At 44.6% G+C, this 16,898-nt stretch overlaps 1 protein-coding gene across 1 annotated transcript in view; it reads right to left on the reverse strand.

Moving 5' to 3' along the window:
• ADGRB1 (adhesion G protein-coupled receptor B1) overlaps positions 1–16,898 on the reverse strand; it is a 211,657-nt gene that overhangs the window by 50,036 nt on the left and 144,723 nt on the right. The window contains exons 19-21 of the mRNA XM_054191453.1: positions 11,994–12,096; positions 7,816–7,966; positions 3,014–3,083 (exon numbers count right to left, since the gene is read on the reverse strand). Coding sequence (XP_054047428.1) covers positions 3,014–3,083; positions 7,816–7,966; positions 11,994–12,096 — 324 coding nt within the window. The remainder of the gene's footprint in view (positions 1–3,013; positions 3,084–7,815; positions 7,967–11,993; positions 12,097–16,898) is intronic.

Below are 16,898 nucleotides of genomic sequence, written 5' to 3' on the forward strand. Positions count from 1 at the left end.
TTTATCGTGTCAACTCTTGTCCCCTTCTTCACAGGGAAGGACGTGTTGTGGCTAGTCTTTCCTATCTTCTGAAAGATGGAAACTTTGTGCTTTGAAAGTCTGCCACTGCCCATTTGAAATGTCCTGTGCATGCCTTATTCTAATTAGAGACAAAGCTAAAATAGCTCCTGAGATCCAGTTCCAAGCTTTGCAACTACCTCACGCATTTCTGCAACGGTCAGAAACCAACAAACATCCTGGGACAAGCTTTGATCCAAGGCTGTATTCAGTTTATATGCCTTTAGCATTAGACAGTGTTAAATCTAAGTCTGAACCATCTCAAGTTTTGGAGTTCAGCTCTGAAATTACTGCTATGTAATGTAAAATTTGCTTTAGAAGAGAGGTGAAACCAAGGGCCTCCCCACACATAAACGTTAGAGCTTTTAAGACTCTTGAGCAAGAACACAGATTTAAGTGTGAATGCACTGCAGTCTGTTGGGGCACCCTGCCTAGTTTGGTCCACATGAATATTTGCTTCACATTTTAAAATGCACCAATGTGCAAATGTAACTCTCTTTACAGTGATGTTCAGCACTGTTTTACACTCAGCATCATGGCTTATGAACCCACCATGCCATCCACCTGATCCAGCAGCATGTACCCGCTTGCCCCTCGCTGCATGGAGGCAGGGCTGGGATTGCTTAACCAGTGCCCACAGGGACATCCACCCTGCTTGGGACCGAGATGGTGGCTTGAGTGTAGGACTGCAAGTTAGCTCTCTTTAGGTCTGGCTCTTGGTAAAGCCAAAAGCAGAAATTACAAGATGGCAGCACTACGAATGTCTGATGGGCTCTATGGGCTTGAGAGGAACTGTTGCTTCCTTTCATGACTTTGCTGGGACTCACTAGCTTTCATAGAATCCTGGAATCATAGAATGTGTTGTGTTGGAAGGAACCTTTAAACGTCATAGAGTCCAAATCCCATGCAATAAACAGGGATATCTTTAACTAGATCCAGCTTTACTGGACTGCAGCATGGAAGGAAATGAAAGGAGGACCAAACTGGATTTGCTGGAGTGAGAAGGTCTCCTGCTATTTTGGTGACAAGCACCCCGATAGCAGAGCTAGGAAACGGTGTCACTCGAGCTGTGGTTCCTGCTGGGAGTGCAGGATCTCTTGCCATACCCGCAGGCAGCCAGTCAGCTCTTGGATGCAAGGAGCAACAGAAACTTAAGGGCTGGAAGGAGTCAGAGGATTAGCAGCAAAGGAACAAGAGCTGGTGTGCTTAAGTGTCCCTGGGAATGATGGAAAGTCAGCACAGCCTGTTGGCCACCTCGCTGGTGGGCAAATCTGAGAGCAAAGCAGGAGTCCGGCAGGTTTTGTGACTCATTGACACCCTTTTGGCTGCAGTCTGGGAGGGTTTTGCTCTGGGGCAGGGAGATGTTGGCACGCAGTGGTCCAGGGCAGTGAAATAGGGTGTGATCTCTTGCACGTTCCTCCCTTCTCCCCCTGGCTTTTTTGTGTGGTCAACGTTGACCACAAAACTCTGCAGTGGCCCTTAAGCATTAATGGGGAGGGAGCGATTGAGATTTTTGCACCAATTCCCACAAGTCCATAAACAGGAAAGGAAGCAGAAATATTTAAGCCCTTTCTCCATTCCCCTGATGCTTGTTCATTACAAATTATTCTCGTGGACTTGCATGGAAGAAAGCCCCAGAAATAGCAGCCCCACAGAAAAGCTAAAGGGCATTTGGGATCTCAATGGCACTTCTGAAAACCAGGCTGTGTGCTGTCCTCTTCTGAGTCATACAATAAACACTGGATCCCCCTCCACCAGGACACACTAAGGCCAAATCACCCGAGCTGGGGCAAGCAAGTCAGGACAGGTACAGCCAATGCATCCTGATGCCAGCACAGGCTTCAGGAATTGTATCTATGAATTTGCAGTTGACAAACCCACCTTCCTGAGCCCTCTGTGTTGTACAGTAATTTGGACTGCGGTAATTCAAACTGCAAAGCAAACAGAGAATGCTGCTGTGCTGTTCTAATACTCTCCTGCAATCAAAATGCAAACCCTGGACCATTTGGTCGTGGGTGTGCGGAATATGTTGGGAATTGAGAAAGAGCAGGGATTCCACGTGACATTTTCTCAGTGGACCTATCAAACCCTCATCTGTTGCTGGCCAGCTTTTGCCTTAAACATTGTTCATGTGGGATGCAAATTACTGGCCAGGAAGGGTCTGAATAATTATGGATTGCAGTAAGGAAGGGCCTGATTTATTGTTACATAAAATACTATTCTTTGGTTGCTACTATGCATAAAATTTCTAAGCTATCTTTTTCACAACACAGTATAAAAATAACACTTTCTTTTTTCCTTTTTTTTTAAGCTGTACTAATGCTCAGCTCTGAGTGATTCCAGCCTTGCCTTAATGTATTTACATCTGCACAGTCTTATTCCATTATTTTTTCCTTGCCTTCCTTCCCCCATTACATGCAAATAAGTTTCCTAAAGGCAAGTCCTGTGGAATTCAGAAAACAGGCAAATTCAGATTGTTTTCAAAAACTTTGTTTGAAAAACTCATGCTCATTCTGGTGCCTAAAACTGAGCCGAGCTATTCTGAAAACCTGGGACCAATCAAGTGAACCATTAAATAGATAAACACAAAAGCTATTTTTCATTTTTAAATACCCTCAACTTTAAATATCCCACATTTCCCCATAAAAATAAATCTAAAAAAAATTCTCTAAATAGGAGGTACTTAGATCAAAATGATATCATATACGCAACAGTTAAATCTAACTAGTCCTTGTGAACTTGTTTTTAAAGGAACATACAATCCACCTGGGCCAGCTGATGGCTTGAGGAGGCTGGGAGGCAGGATGGCTCCTTCCCCTCCCATCATCCCTGCTTCCTTCTGCCACGGGCAGCACACCAGAATTTAGCTCCTACCTTGGCTCCTGCAGGTCAGTGGATTTTGAAAAAAAGGATGGAGAGTGAGACAAGATGAAAAAGGAAAAGCTCCTTTACTCACTAGTTTACGGTGCCGTACCCCTTGGCTTTAGTAAATCCCACGGAAATGGCAACCACCAAGGCAGGGAGCCCTACGGAAATGAAACAGGAGAAAATTGGTCATCTAAGCATACGTATAGCTCATCTCCCACTCAACCGCGTAATGTACCCCATTCTTCCCGGTGTTATTCTAGCACCATCTGTCCCAGCCAGGGTCTTTGGCAGAGACTGAATTCAGGACCTTCAGAGCCAAAAGCATGAACCCTTCTTACCTCTGCTAATGAAGTAAATGTCATCAGCTGCAATCAGCTCATACCCTGCTGTAGTATCAGCAGTTGTGTAGGGACTGACAGTACATGCCCTTCACTAGCTTCGTTGCCCTCCTCTGCACTCGCTCTCGTATTGAGGCGCCCAAAACTGGACACAATACTCAAGGTGTGGTCTCACCAGTGCTGAGTACAGGGAGACAGTCACCTCCCTACTTCTGCTGGTCACACTATTTCTAATACAAGCCAGGATGCCATTGGTTTTCTTGGTCACCTGGGCACACTGCTGGCTCATGCTCAGCTGCTTGTCAATTAGAACCCCCAGGTCCTTTTCTGCCAGGCAGCTCTCCAGCACACTTCCCCAAGCCCCTTCCCTGGTTGGCTCACTTAGCAGCTGTGTGAGGAAGTTATCCTCCTCATATTCCAGGAACCTCCTAGATTGTTCCCTCTCTGCTGTGTTGTATTCCTAGCAGATATCCGGGAGGTTAAAGTCCCCCACAAGAACAACGGCAAGTGACCGCGAGTTTTCCCCGTCTGCTTATAGAAAGCTTCATCCACCTCACTGCTTTGGTTGGGAGGTCTATAACAGATTCCCACAGTGATATCAGCTTTATTGGCCCTTAACCTAATCCAAACACTCTCAAGCCCATCATCACTCTACTTGATTTCTGAGCTCTCATAGCATTCTCTAACATACAGGGCCACTCCACCACCTCTCCTTTCCTGTCTGTCCCTCCTGAAGAGCTTGTAGCCATCAATTGTGGCACTCCAGTCGTGTAAGGCATCCCACCACATTTCTGTGATAGCCACTATGTCATAGTTTTCCTGGTGCATCATGGCTTCAAGTTTGTTTGTTGCTCCCCCTGTTTGTTGCTCATACTCCGTGCATTGGTATAGATGCACTTCAGATGAGCTAATGATTCCAACACCTTTTTGTGAGTGTGGGCCCCATTTCCTACCAGACCCTTCTCAGGTGCTTTCATGATTTCTAAATGTCTGTCCCTTCTCTCAAATGAAATGGCAGAGCGAGAGTCCTCACTAGTCCACCATCCTTCAAGCCCTGGCATGCCTCCCTTGGGTTTATTCCTGACAGGCCCAGTTATCTCCCCTTCCCTCCTCATATCTAGTTTAAGGCCCTGTCAATGAGTCCTGCTAACTCATTGACAAGGCTTTAAACTGCTCAAGGATCTATGGAGGAGAATGGGTGCTTCTCTGGTTCAATAGCCCCCCCCCCCCCAGCTCTCCCCTTTCTCTAAAGAAATGCTGGGATATTGCCTAGTAACATCTAGTTCTTCAGCTACGGAGGTCTCCATGTGGCTTTTTATAGCCCTTCTCCTTGTGACATGATGAATTAAGCTATCTCAATGCTAAAGATGGGCAAATCCCATTAGGAATTAGCAGGATCAGTAGCCAGCTAGGATTAGCGCTTCTTGACAAGACCCTAATTCGTGTGCCGTAGAGGTCACGCAGGCAGCTACGGAAGATGCTGTAGATCGAAGGGATGTGCAGAGACAGCATCCAGACAATAAGCCTGCTGGCAGGGTGGTCACTCAGCAATACAAATCATCGCAAGATTGATTAATAGTGAGGGTCTGCAGCCAGCGAGGAGGTATAAGGCCAAGTTGGCTGGAATATAGAGCATTTGAGAGTTATCATAAAGTGAAGAGTTTCTCTTCCCATATGAGCACAGCTCACATTTGATCAGTCCAAAAACAACAGGCAATGTGTTCAAAAGATGTCTCTTCTTTTCTTTTTTTTCTTTTTCTTTTTTTCCTCTTTTTTTGAATTCTTAATTGACTATTGCTCCTCTTGCTGAGCCTCCTTCACGCCTCATCTGGATATATCCTTGGTACTGTATTCACTACGATGCCACCAATGTGGCATCCCATGGCAAGCACACCGAGAAACCACATGTGAAAGGACTTTTTCAAGAGTATAGCTTGACACAAGAGGCCCTGTGAAAGAGGAAAGTTGGCTAGGACTCCGCCAAAAATAGCAACTTATTCTTCGCAAAGTGCTTCTCTCAGACGTGATAATTATGCAGAAATACACACCCGGGCTGTGAACTTGTCAGCTTATAGGGACTGGCTCATATCGAGGCTGGGTAGGAGCCCCAGCTTGTGCTGAAAATGGAGCTGTACAAGCAGCATTTACTGAAAGTGGTAGCAATGCCATGGTAGCTAAGCTAAAGAGAACAGTAATCAGGGATGCTGTACTCCTCCACTTTGGGAGAGCTGTTAACAGTTTAATCACAGTTTGATGTGATTAGACTAAATAAAAAAAAATAAAATAACAAAAATATCTATTTTTTATTATTATTTATTTGAAAGAAAGTTATTCCTAACTGGTCTGTTTCATATACTGTGTTTGGTTTGTGTCAGCCTTCTAGACAGTCACTCACGCTACATAGTCTCTGGCAAGGTTTTGGGGGATTTCTGCAGAAAGTGAATTTTACATTCACAATTCCAAATAAATGCATCAGAAACCTGTTTCAAAGAGTTTTGTACTGCCAGGCCAGAGGAGAATCAGGTCATGTGTTCACCGTGCACCCTTAGAAAAGGTCGTTTGCTAATAACGACCAAGAGCCATAACTGTCATGAACAGCTGAAGACCCACTTGGAGCCTGGGCTATGGCAGCATTAAAAATCCAGTTGTAGAAACCATGACATGGTTGTAAAAAGACTGATAAAATTATTTCTTCTTTACTGGGGCTAAATATGATGACTGAATTGTTTCTAGGGAACAGTTTGTCTGTCTGTTCTAAATAATTAAAAAAATAAAGAAGTTCTAATTGCTAAAAACTCTTTTCTGGAAAGGCAAAGTCGCATACCCAAGAGGAGAACAAAAAAACAGGGAATAAACCTCACTGCCGATGAAAACCACTATAGCTTCAATGAGCTACAGCTGACAGCAGCTGAGAACTTGGCAAACACATCTAGAACAAGAGCTTAGAGAAATGCTAATACGCAAAGGGGGAAAAGGGGGAGAATCAGCCCATGACAAAATGAAATGTGCTAATTATTTCAGATTATGCTCTTTAAAACATATTTTCAGCCTCTTCCCTCTTAGAAGTGCCATTAATCCCAGCTTTACAACTGAAGTCTAGCAGGATGCTAAATAGCAGAAATTCCCTTGCTGCCTTAATAGGCGAGAGTGTTCTTCATTTCTTGTCCTAACCTATTCCAAATGGTTATTATGCATCATTTATCAGCCAGTGCATCCTAGCTCAGAGATGACTACATTTTACTAGCAGTGCAAATTATGCTTCTACACATGTAGTGTGGTTTGTTGTTGTTGTTTTTTTAAATCAGGACAGACTACAAATGTGAATGTTGCTCGTCCAAAATTCCCTTGGCTAACACGCCCATCTGTCCCAGGTTTTACAAATCAGAAAAAATTGGTTTTATTACCCAGAAAAGCTATTAGTCTTTTGCATTTGATATCCCTGATGTTCCTTGAGTCCCAGAGTGTTTGCATACAAACATGCATGAACACACACAGGCTCATGCAGCCTGTGTTTTGCATGTATGTGGGTATCTTCTCAGTACACACAAACACTATATCTCAATACCACAATTTATTTTCTTTCGTAAGCAAGAGCTAGGAGTGAAAACTTAAAGGGATGCAGGTGCTGGAACGTGGACAGCTCTTGATGTGCCAGAATAAATCACATCAGAGCACTTCCTAAGCATCAGAAATGTCTTGCCTGGGGTGAAATGCTCGACTTCAGTAGTAAAACGAGACACTAATACAGCTCAGATGCACAACGCTTTCTCTCTCCCTTTCTCTTTTTTGCCTGCTCGCTTTTGAGCAACTTTTTGTTCTGTTGCTCCTTTCAAACGCACACTTGTTATTGCTTTGAAAGCCCAGGTTATGGGCTTGTGTTTGTTTTCTACTACAGAATGCATCATTTAAGGCTAATAAATTAAACATACGGAAGAGACAGAGGGAGAAAAATTAGTTACAAGCATCTGCACCGGTCTCATAGTTTATTTGTCTACGAAAGGCCCTGCTGCCATGGAGACAGGATTTCAGAGCTTGCTTCACTCCGTTTGCACATGGAAAGAGGTAGCGAGAGAGAACAGGAGAAAAGAGAGAGACACAAACCCAGGAGAAACCACCCCCAGCACACCCTTTAAAAACTCAACCCCTCTCAGCCCATTTATTTTGTGTGACCCTCGGGTGCACTGGGCAGCAGGCAGGACATTGAAAAGGACTTTCAAAGCCAGGCTGGACGGGGCTTTGAGCAACTTGGTCTAGTGGATGGTGTCCCTTTCCATGGCAGAAGCCTTGGAACTAGGTGATCTTTAGGGTCCCTTCCAACCTAAACCATTCTATGGTTCTATGATTCTATGACTTATGGCCCTTGCTCATGCTGTTTTTAACCATTTCAGCCCTTCTTGACACCCCTGAAAGAGTTGCGGGAACGCTCTAATAAGCATTCTGCAGAGCATCAGTCCCTCTTGTAGCCCGGACCCTCTCTGCTCGTCATTCCACAGTGGGGACAGAGCTTCCTCCCCACCCGAGGGGAGATGCTCCACAAACCCAGCATTCTCACCCCATCCGAGACACAAGAAGCGCTTGCGGATGATGCGGTTCCGTAACCGGCCCGTCACGGCCATGTAGGACTGCCAAGCCTCGGTCAACACCCAGCAGAAAGAGGAGAGGAAGAAGAAGTGCAAGAAAGCTGCCACCAGCGTGCATATCACCTGGAGAGAGGAGGAAAGGAGGACACGTAAGAGGAGCAGCAGGCAGAGAGAGCAGCGTGTAGGAGAGCAGAAGGCGCAGGGAGATGTTTCCAAACCAGGCTCTGGAAGGCAAGGTCATAAAGAACAGGACATGAAAAGACATTTTAGGAGGAGCCAATCTCCCCCACAAGCTTTGACATAGCAAAGAACCAAAGTATTTCCTTCAAATTTAAGTACTGCACAGAAATTGGCTACTCTTAAACATGAGCTCTAAGATAAGCCCATGTTTAACACTGTTGCTGAAGTCTGAGCCCACGTCCCATACTGGTGCTTTCTTGGCTTCAGCAAGGTATATTTATTTTCCAAATGATTAAAGCCATATCCACAATCCTTTTGGGAAGGACGGAGCAGTTAGTAAGGCATGCTCTAATCTCAGCTCAAAAGGTTTGCAAAGCACCACGTCATTGGCAGCCGAGTCATAGAAATTAAATCAGAGGAAGGCAATTTAGGTGGCAATTTATTGCTGCCAGGGAAGGATCGCTGAGTGAAAGAGTTAATCCATGAGAGACGGGTGAATGGCTGCCAGGGGATGGTAAGGACTGCAAACGTGAGTGATGTGTAGTTTTCCAGAAGCATATAACTATTAGTAGACAGGGAAAAAAAGAAAGAAAGAAAGAAAAATAATAATAATGAAGCTACATTAGAAGGAATTTCATAATGGTGAGCTCTACTACTTGGTAGGGAAATCTCTCAAGGGAAATGCAGGGAGCTTAAGCCATTTAAAATTAAACTGGGGAAAGTACTAGCAAATGCATTATGAAGAACAATCCCGTAGTGCCAGGGAGATGGACTGGAAAGCTGACAAGCTCGTCTTTGTTTTTAACTCAGCAAGGCCAAATCTTTCACTGGTGCAAATTGGTGCCGCTCTGTTTAACTCTGCCAGAGCTGTGCTTAATTTCCACCATCTGCAAGCTGGAAATGGTGAATCAAGGGACTCAAGAAGAAAATGATGGAAAGAAACTCCGATGCCTCCCAAGGAGAAGGGAGAACAAATAGACTTTAAAAGCGACTCTGGATAATAAAATGGCTTAAGGCATTCAGGGCAGGGGGAGGGGGAGGTTTATAATGAAGAATTTCTCTGCTTTGAGTTATATCAGGAAACATGGACTTTGGGTTTACGGTCAATGAACCTTCCTCTTTTTTCATCCACCAGCATCTTTTAACACAGAGCTCTAACGCACAGAGTGTCTTTTATCATGATTTTATCAGGTTGCTCTCAATTCATACACCAGCACAAACTGACGTTATCAGAGCTTGTGAATAAAAGTAAGACTGTGCGTTCTTTGAGACAGGAACTGTCTTTTTGTCCCATGTTTGTATTTGACACCAAATCCCTTGGTATTCTGCCTATAAATGGATTCTGGATGACAGTTCAATACAAATAACACAGCTCAATATGATAATTTCAAGTGATTTTCACATTTTAAAAGAATGCTAAAAAGGTGGTTGCTATTCATCAGCTTACAGACCTACATAAAACAGTTAGAAACACAGGATGCTTTCTGGAATGTATTTTAAGAAACTGATATTTCAGAACTTTTTTTTTTTTTTTTTTTTTTTGCCTAACATCAGATAAAACACTATTCATTTTACTGTTTTGATGTTCTGCACCAACACGGCTCTGTCCTCTTTGCCAGAAGTTTGTAAAAGGGAGAAAAAAACCCTTTTCTTTCCAATTTTTGCACCCAGGAAATACATTTTCTGGGTATTTTTACTCAATCAGATAATTTTGATGGAAAGAGGAGGAAAAGAGAAGAGGCAAGCACAACAGATATACGCACATCTCAGCTGGACCACCATAAGCCCACTACCTCAACTGAAATCAGGCTGTGAACTTGGCTAGCTGATGGGCAGGCACATATCTGCTTCTGCTACCTCTGCTGCAGGTTTTTCCTTCTTTGTAAGGAAAAAAAAAAAAATCCAGGAAGGCCTAAGCACAGGGATATGATGTCCCAAGATGCTGCAGAAATATCTAGCAGATCTTGTCAGTCTAAGGCCATTAGCCCTTGTTTTCCTTTAAGAGGAGAAATCTGTTTCCTTGCAGCACGTAGCCATGCCTTTGAGATATGGCCAGTTCATGCAGCATTCATTTCTTTTGTATCATGTTATTGCTGACTGTAATTTTTTAGCCTTTTCCCAGGCCTTTCATCTTCAAAAAGCTTAGCAGATCCAGGCATGGAGTTTTGCCTTTGAGGTTGCATGGATGGAAATTAAGGGAGAATTCAGCATTTCCAGGGAAACTAATACCATAAAAATTCTCCTCGAGTAACTGCAATTATAAATCAATCAATCACCAACATTTCAAGACACTCCATTATCAATAATTGAATGTGAATAAATTTTAATTTACACTCCTTCGTCTCTTCTCTCTATAGTTTTCTTTCTCTGTTCCCTGCCAGAGACTGTTTACTAGATGTCTGAGTGGAAATCCAAGAATAACCTTTCTATTTATGGTGTTTCATGCATATGTATGTGCGAAGAGCTAATCTGCCTCATGCAATCACAGCCGGGAGCTTTGAATCCCCACTACCAGCTCTGACAGTGAACACCCAGAGTGATGTGAGAAAAAAGCACGAGGGAGAACCTAGGCTCACAACTGTGCTCTGAAGGGGGTGGGAGAGGGTGAAGACATCCACCTCCTCTCCTGGAGTGAAGAAGAATAATCAAAGAGGAGGTCCAGCCATGGTTTGCCATGTTGAGCATCCCTCAGTATTTCTTCCTATGGAAAGAAACTCCTAGCACACCCTTGGGGTTGAAGACAACATACACAGGGCAAGCGAGAGCTTAGCTCACCCTTTCTCCACCTCTTGCCTTGAGAAAACCATGTTCATCATGAAAGACAGCTCTGCTTTGAGAAGTTAGTTTCTGAAGGGCACTTGTTTAATAGGAGCAGGGCTGTCTGCCTCATCTCTCTACACTTCTCTACACAGATATGACTCAAGCAGCTGCAAAGCTGTCCCTAAAACATAACCTGGCCATACCCCGAAGGGCCCTCCATAAAAATGAGTCTCTATAATTCATTAAACCTTGAGGCTTCTCTGCAGAAATGCTTCCAAAAGTGACAGCATGCTGTGGCTGCCAAAGTAGAGGCTCGAAAAAACTGGCCGGCACTGGCTGTTGTTAATTAAACTCTAAATTTTGACTTCTGATTGTGACTTTGGCAGCAGGAGTAGTGGAGGACGCTTCTTGCCTCACTCTTCTGCTTAGCAGAGTTAGGATGGTTGGAGCACTTGGAGAGACAGAAAAATGTACAACAGGAAAGTACTAATGATGAGCAGTGATTTGTTATGCCAGATGCCAACGGGAAACTGAAAGTGCTTAAGCTGGCATACATACAGGCATATGTATCATACAGGCAACATGCGCCTCTTCAGCCAGGTCTGTAATGTGGGAAACCATGTACGTGCAAGCAGTGCATGTGGGTGAAATCCATGTTCACAACTTGCCCTCACCGTTCGAGTTGCACTGTGATCTGCAGCGAGTCCCTTGCGTCCCCGGCTCTGCAGCATGCACAGCACTGACAATGCTTCGTATCCCAAAAAAAGGTGGTTTTTTGCATCTGTGTTCATTAACATCTGCCAAGTGCTTTAAGCTCAGAGTATTAAAGTTGCTGGAGAAATAAATGTAAAGCTGAGACATTGGCGCTTTTTTTAAAAAAAAAGCCTTTTCTCAATCTGTCTTTCGTCGTAATTTTTGGAAAATAAAATGGTTAAAGCCTTGCAGATAACCATGTTTCTTCTCTGTGCCATGTGCCAGCTACTCTAGGCATATTCAAAAATACCACATTGGCTTTAATCAAAGCCCTGAGGATGCTGACAAATTATCAAAGAGAGACTGAGAGAGAAAATTGAAATCTGCCATTTAGTTTTGTCTTTGACAGGTTGCTAATTAACAGATGGAGGAAAAATGAGGAAGCACTGCCTGAATGGATCATTTCAGTGCTAAATCAAGGGAAAAGCAAACAAACAAAGCCCAACCGATCTCCTACCTTATTCCGGGTCTGGGTCTGTCCAATCAGAATGAGGGCGTTGGAGGAGATGATGGATAGGCAGAAGTTGATAAGAATGACAGAGCGCTCTGAGCGAATATACCTGCATCAAGAAAAGAGGGGAAGGGAGATCCACCCTGTTACAACTTGCATTGAGTTACCTCTGAAAAGCACCAACCAGATGCAGGTTGCACCGGGCCAGGCTCTACAGAAGGCCACAGTAAAAGATTGACCATTTCCTGCGGATTTTGTACGTTAAACAGACAAGAGCAGCGGGAAAGGGAGGGGGAGAGCTTGGGTGTAGTGCTCAGCCCACAGATCTCTCCATCCTCCCCGTCAAAGCTGGAGTTACGAGCATGAGTCAACGAACTAGGGGCCAGCCTAGTCCCTAGTCTGAGCCACTCCTAGAACAATACTGAGTGCTGCAAGTCGTCTTCTGCTCTGCTTTCTTGAAAGGGGACTTGAAAAGGAACTTAAAAGAAAACATACAGGCAACACATGGAAAGATTCCCAAATAAGAAGAGCCACAGGCATGCTGGCGATGAAAGCAGATTACGAATGCATGCACCTTCACAACAAAGTGTTTATGATTCAGCATTCCCCTTTGTCTAACCTCACAACCCCTCCTGAAGTGAAAAGTATTTGTGGCTTTCTTTTTTTTTGCTTTTTCTTTTCCCCAGACAGAGAGGTCTAACACTTCTCAAAACTAGGCCAAATACGTAACTGCACCTGTGGGTCTGGGACATTAGGGATCCAAGTTAGGAAGCTGTTGCCTTCAGCACCTTGCAGGAGCAGGCCATTCGTCATTTCTGATTTGCAATGTGCAGCACAACACCAACTTGCTGCTGAGGTATGTGCACGCCAATTAATTCAAACCACTGGCTACGCAGGAAAATTTCTTTGAAGGCACTTTTATGTACCTAATAAAATTAAAAGGGAATTGCAAAAGCACGAGTCTTCAAGGATTGACTCAGGACCTGATCATACAACACTCATACACATGAATAATCTGAGTGATTTGGCAAGTGCCCTGCCTGAATACCAGATGAGTACAGAGTAGACTCTGACGCTTACAGAAATTAGAAACAGATCTATTAATCAACCAGCTCATCCCTGGAGGCTAATGCAGGATTATTTCCTATATTCCAGCACATCAACTATTTATGTTGGGAATTTAATTTCATTAACTAATTTTAGCAAGAGTGAATTGGTCATGCTTTGGTTGCAGAGTTTTGAGTTTCTGACTAGGTGGGCGGGTCGAGTTTACTGCATGTGTGATCTGTGCTTTAAACCTACTGAAGCCTGAAAAACTTTGATTTTAACTTCCCTCTGAGTTTCACCTTCAGACAAACATGATCGTTGAGGATATGCTTTCCTGGATACAAAAAATTCACCGATGCAAAGTTGTCTGAACTTATAGTGAATCTGCTGGAAATCTGGTTTATAGGTTGTTTTCTCTGAAACTCACCCAGCCCAACAACAGGCTATAAAATTCAGGCTACTAGCTCAGCTAGAAACCAGACTGACTGCAGCAAAATGAGTATTTGTTTCCTCTCATAGCCAATTTGATCCCAAATTTTCACATTTCATTGGGCTCAGTACAAAGTGTGGATCACCTGGATCTTATTCCATTTGTGGCTGGAAGGTACCAAGCTGTCAATCTAAGTTTGTATGAAGCAAAACATCAAGTCTCTAGTCAGCAGCTTCTGGGGAATAGAAAGGGAGATTTAGACTCTGCCCTGGTAGGAACTGGACGTGATAACTCTGTGTAACAACACTACAATCCAGCTGGCGTTAGTATGTAAGGGAAGAAAATTCAGCTGTCTTCAGACTTTTTCCCCTCTTAAACAAGCCTCTCCTTTCTCCGTGCTTCCCTTCATGCACCGAGAGTCCATCCTGTTCCCCAGATCCTTGAACATCCAAAGAACAAGATGTGGGTTGGCAACATGTAGAATCACTGAATCAGAATAACTTAGGCTGGAGAAAAACCTCTTGAGTTCCCAGTCCAATCCTCTGCTCAAAAAAGGGCTAATTTCAAAGTCAGATCAGGTTTCTTAGGGTCTTGTCCAATCAAGTTTTGAATATCACCAAGAACAGAAATGCCACCACCTCTCTTAGATGACTTATTACAGTGATTAACCGGTCCCATGGTGAAGGACTATTTTTCTTTGTATCCAGATGGATTTTTTCCTGCTGCAGTTGGTGCCTCTAGACCTTTCCCTCTATAACTCTGCAAGTTGTTTGACTTCTCCGTGACTCCTCCTTAATAGCTTCCTCTTCTCCAAGCTAACCAAGGCTTGTTCCCTTTGCCTCCTTTTACATCATGTTCTCCAGCTCCCCAGGCATCCATTGGACTTGCTCCAATGTGCTGACATCTCTTGTATTGGTGGAGTCCAATATTGGGCACACTTTTCCAGATATGGACTCAAGAGTGTCAAACAGAGGGGACTAATCAATTCCCTTGACTTGTTGCCTATATTCTTGTCTATATAGACCAATATAATCATAGAATCATACAATCTTCATGGTTGGAAAGGACCTTTAAGATCATTGTGTCCAACCACATACACACAAAAAACACCCTACTATCTCTGCCACTAAAGCAAGCCCTGAAGTGCCACATCTAGACGTTTCTTAAATACCTCTAGGGATGGTGACTCAACCACCTCCCTGGGCAGGCTGTTCCAGTGCCTGACCACTCTTTCAGTAAAGTCATTCTTCCTAATATCTAATCTAAACCTCCCCTGCCGCAACTTCAGACCGTTTCCTCTGGTCCCGTCATTATTCACCTGGGAGAAGAGGCCAACCCCCACCTCTCTCCAACCTCCTTTCAGGGAGTTGTAGAGGGCAATGAGGTCTCCCCTCAGCCTCCTCTTCTCCAAGCTAAGCATGCCCAGCTCCCTCAGCCTCTCCTCATATGACTTGGTCTCCAGACCCCTCACCAGCCTGGTAGCTCTCCTCTGGACACGCTCCAGCACTTCAATGTCCCTCTTGTACAGAGGGGCCCAGAACTGAACACAGTACTCGAGGTGAGGCCTCACCAGTGCCGAGTACAGAGGCACGATGACTTCCCTGCTCCTGCTGGCCATGCTATTCCTGATACAAGCCAGAATGCTGTTGGCCGCCTTGGCCACCTGGGCACACTGCTGGCTCGTGTTAAGCTGGCCGTCCACCAACACCCCCAGGTCCTTTTCTGCCGGGCAGCTTTCCAACCACTCTTCCCCAAGCCTGTAGCGTTCCTTGGGGTTGTTGTGACCAAAATGCAGGACCCGGCACTTGGCCTTATTAAACCTCATACAGTTGGCCTTGGCCCATCGATCCAGCCTGTCCAGGTCCCTCTCTAGAGCCTTCCTACCCTCAAGCAGATCAACACTCCCACCTAGTTTGGTGTCGTCTGCAAACTTACTGAGAGTGCACTCAATCCCCTCATCCAGATCATTGATAAAGATATTAAAGAAAACCAGCCCCAAAACTGAGCCCTGAGGGACACCACTGGTGAGCGGCCACCAAGAGGATTTCACCCCATTAATCACAACTCTCTGGGCACGGACATGCAGCCAGTTTTTAACCCAGCGAAGAGTACACTTATCTATGCCATGATTCACCAGCTTCTCCAGGAGAATGCTGTGGGGCATGTGCTAACGTTGGCCTTCATTGCTGCATGGGTGCACTGCTGATTCCTGTCCAAATCGTTGCCTGTAGGGCCTTCCCTGTAGAGGCATTATCAAGCTAGTCAGTCCCCACACCATCCTACTCCACATAGTTGTTCTGGCCCAGGTGCAGGACTATGCATTTTTTTTTCTTGTACCATTTGCCAGCCCGTATCTCCAGTTTGCTGAGGTCCTTCTGAATGGCAATGCTGCTCTCCAGCATATCGGTCACTCCTCCCAATATGGTGTCATCTACAAACCTGATGCAGGTACATTCTGCGCCATCATCCAGGTTGTTAAAGAGGATATTAAACAATATTGGCCCTAGTATCAAGCCCTGAGAGATGCAACTAATAACCAGCTGCTGGCTAGGCTTCAAACCTTTGACCATTACCCTTTAAGCGTGCACAAACTCCACCCAGCTATTAGCCCACCTTAGAAGCCACCAATCCAGTTCACGGTTCCCTGGTCTGCATACAAAGATGCTACGGGAGACTGCGTTAAAGGACTTAGTAATGGCAAAATATACAATACCCACTTCTCTCCATTGCCCATGTAACCAGTCATCCCATCTCAAAAGGCAAACAGGTCAGTCAGGCACAATCTGACCTCAATAAATCTGTGCTGTCTATTCCTAATCACTTCCTTGTCCATCATTTTGCCTGGAAATAACTTTTATAACTACTTGCTCTTTAATCTTCCCAGAGGCTGAGAGTAGCCTGACCAGCCAGTAGTTCTCTGGATCCTCCTCCTTGCCCTTTTTAAAGATGAGCGTAACATTTGCTTTCTTCCAGACATCAGGAACCTTCCCAGATTATAGAAAGTGACTCTGTTGTAACATCAGCCAGGTCCCTCAACAACTTCGATGTATCCCATTCGGTCCCATGGACATGCAAATCTCCAGCTTATTTAAATGTTTCTCATCTCTCTCTTCCTCGGCACGGATAGTATATTCTTCCCCACACTCTGCCACTAGGAACAGGAACTTGGGCACCTGGGAGCAAACCTTGCCAGTAGAACAAGATAACAAAGGCACTGAGTACCTTCACCTTCTCTGTTTCCTTCTCCATCAGGCTACTTGTGCCATTCAACATTGGGACAACATTTTCCTGGGTAATCCTTTAGTGCTGACATACCTACAGAAACCCTTCTTGATGCCTTTCACATCCCTTACCGGTTTCAAATCCAGCTGGTCTGGCCTTCCTAATTTAGTCCTGTGTTCCTGGGCAATGCTTCCATAGTCTTCCTTGGTAGC

Source organism: Rissa tridactyla, chromosome 2 (assembly GCF_028500815.1).
Source record: "Rissa tridactyla isolate bRisTri1 chromosome 2, bRisTri1.patW.cur.20221130, whole genome shotgun sequence".
In the NCBI taxonomy this organism is placed as follows: domain Eukaryota; kingdom Metazoa; phylum Chordata; class Aves; order Charadriiformes; family Laridae; genus Rissa; species Rissa tridactyla.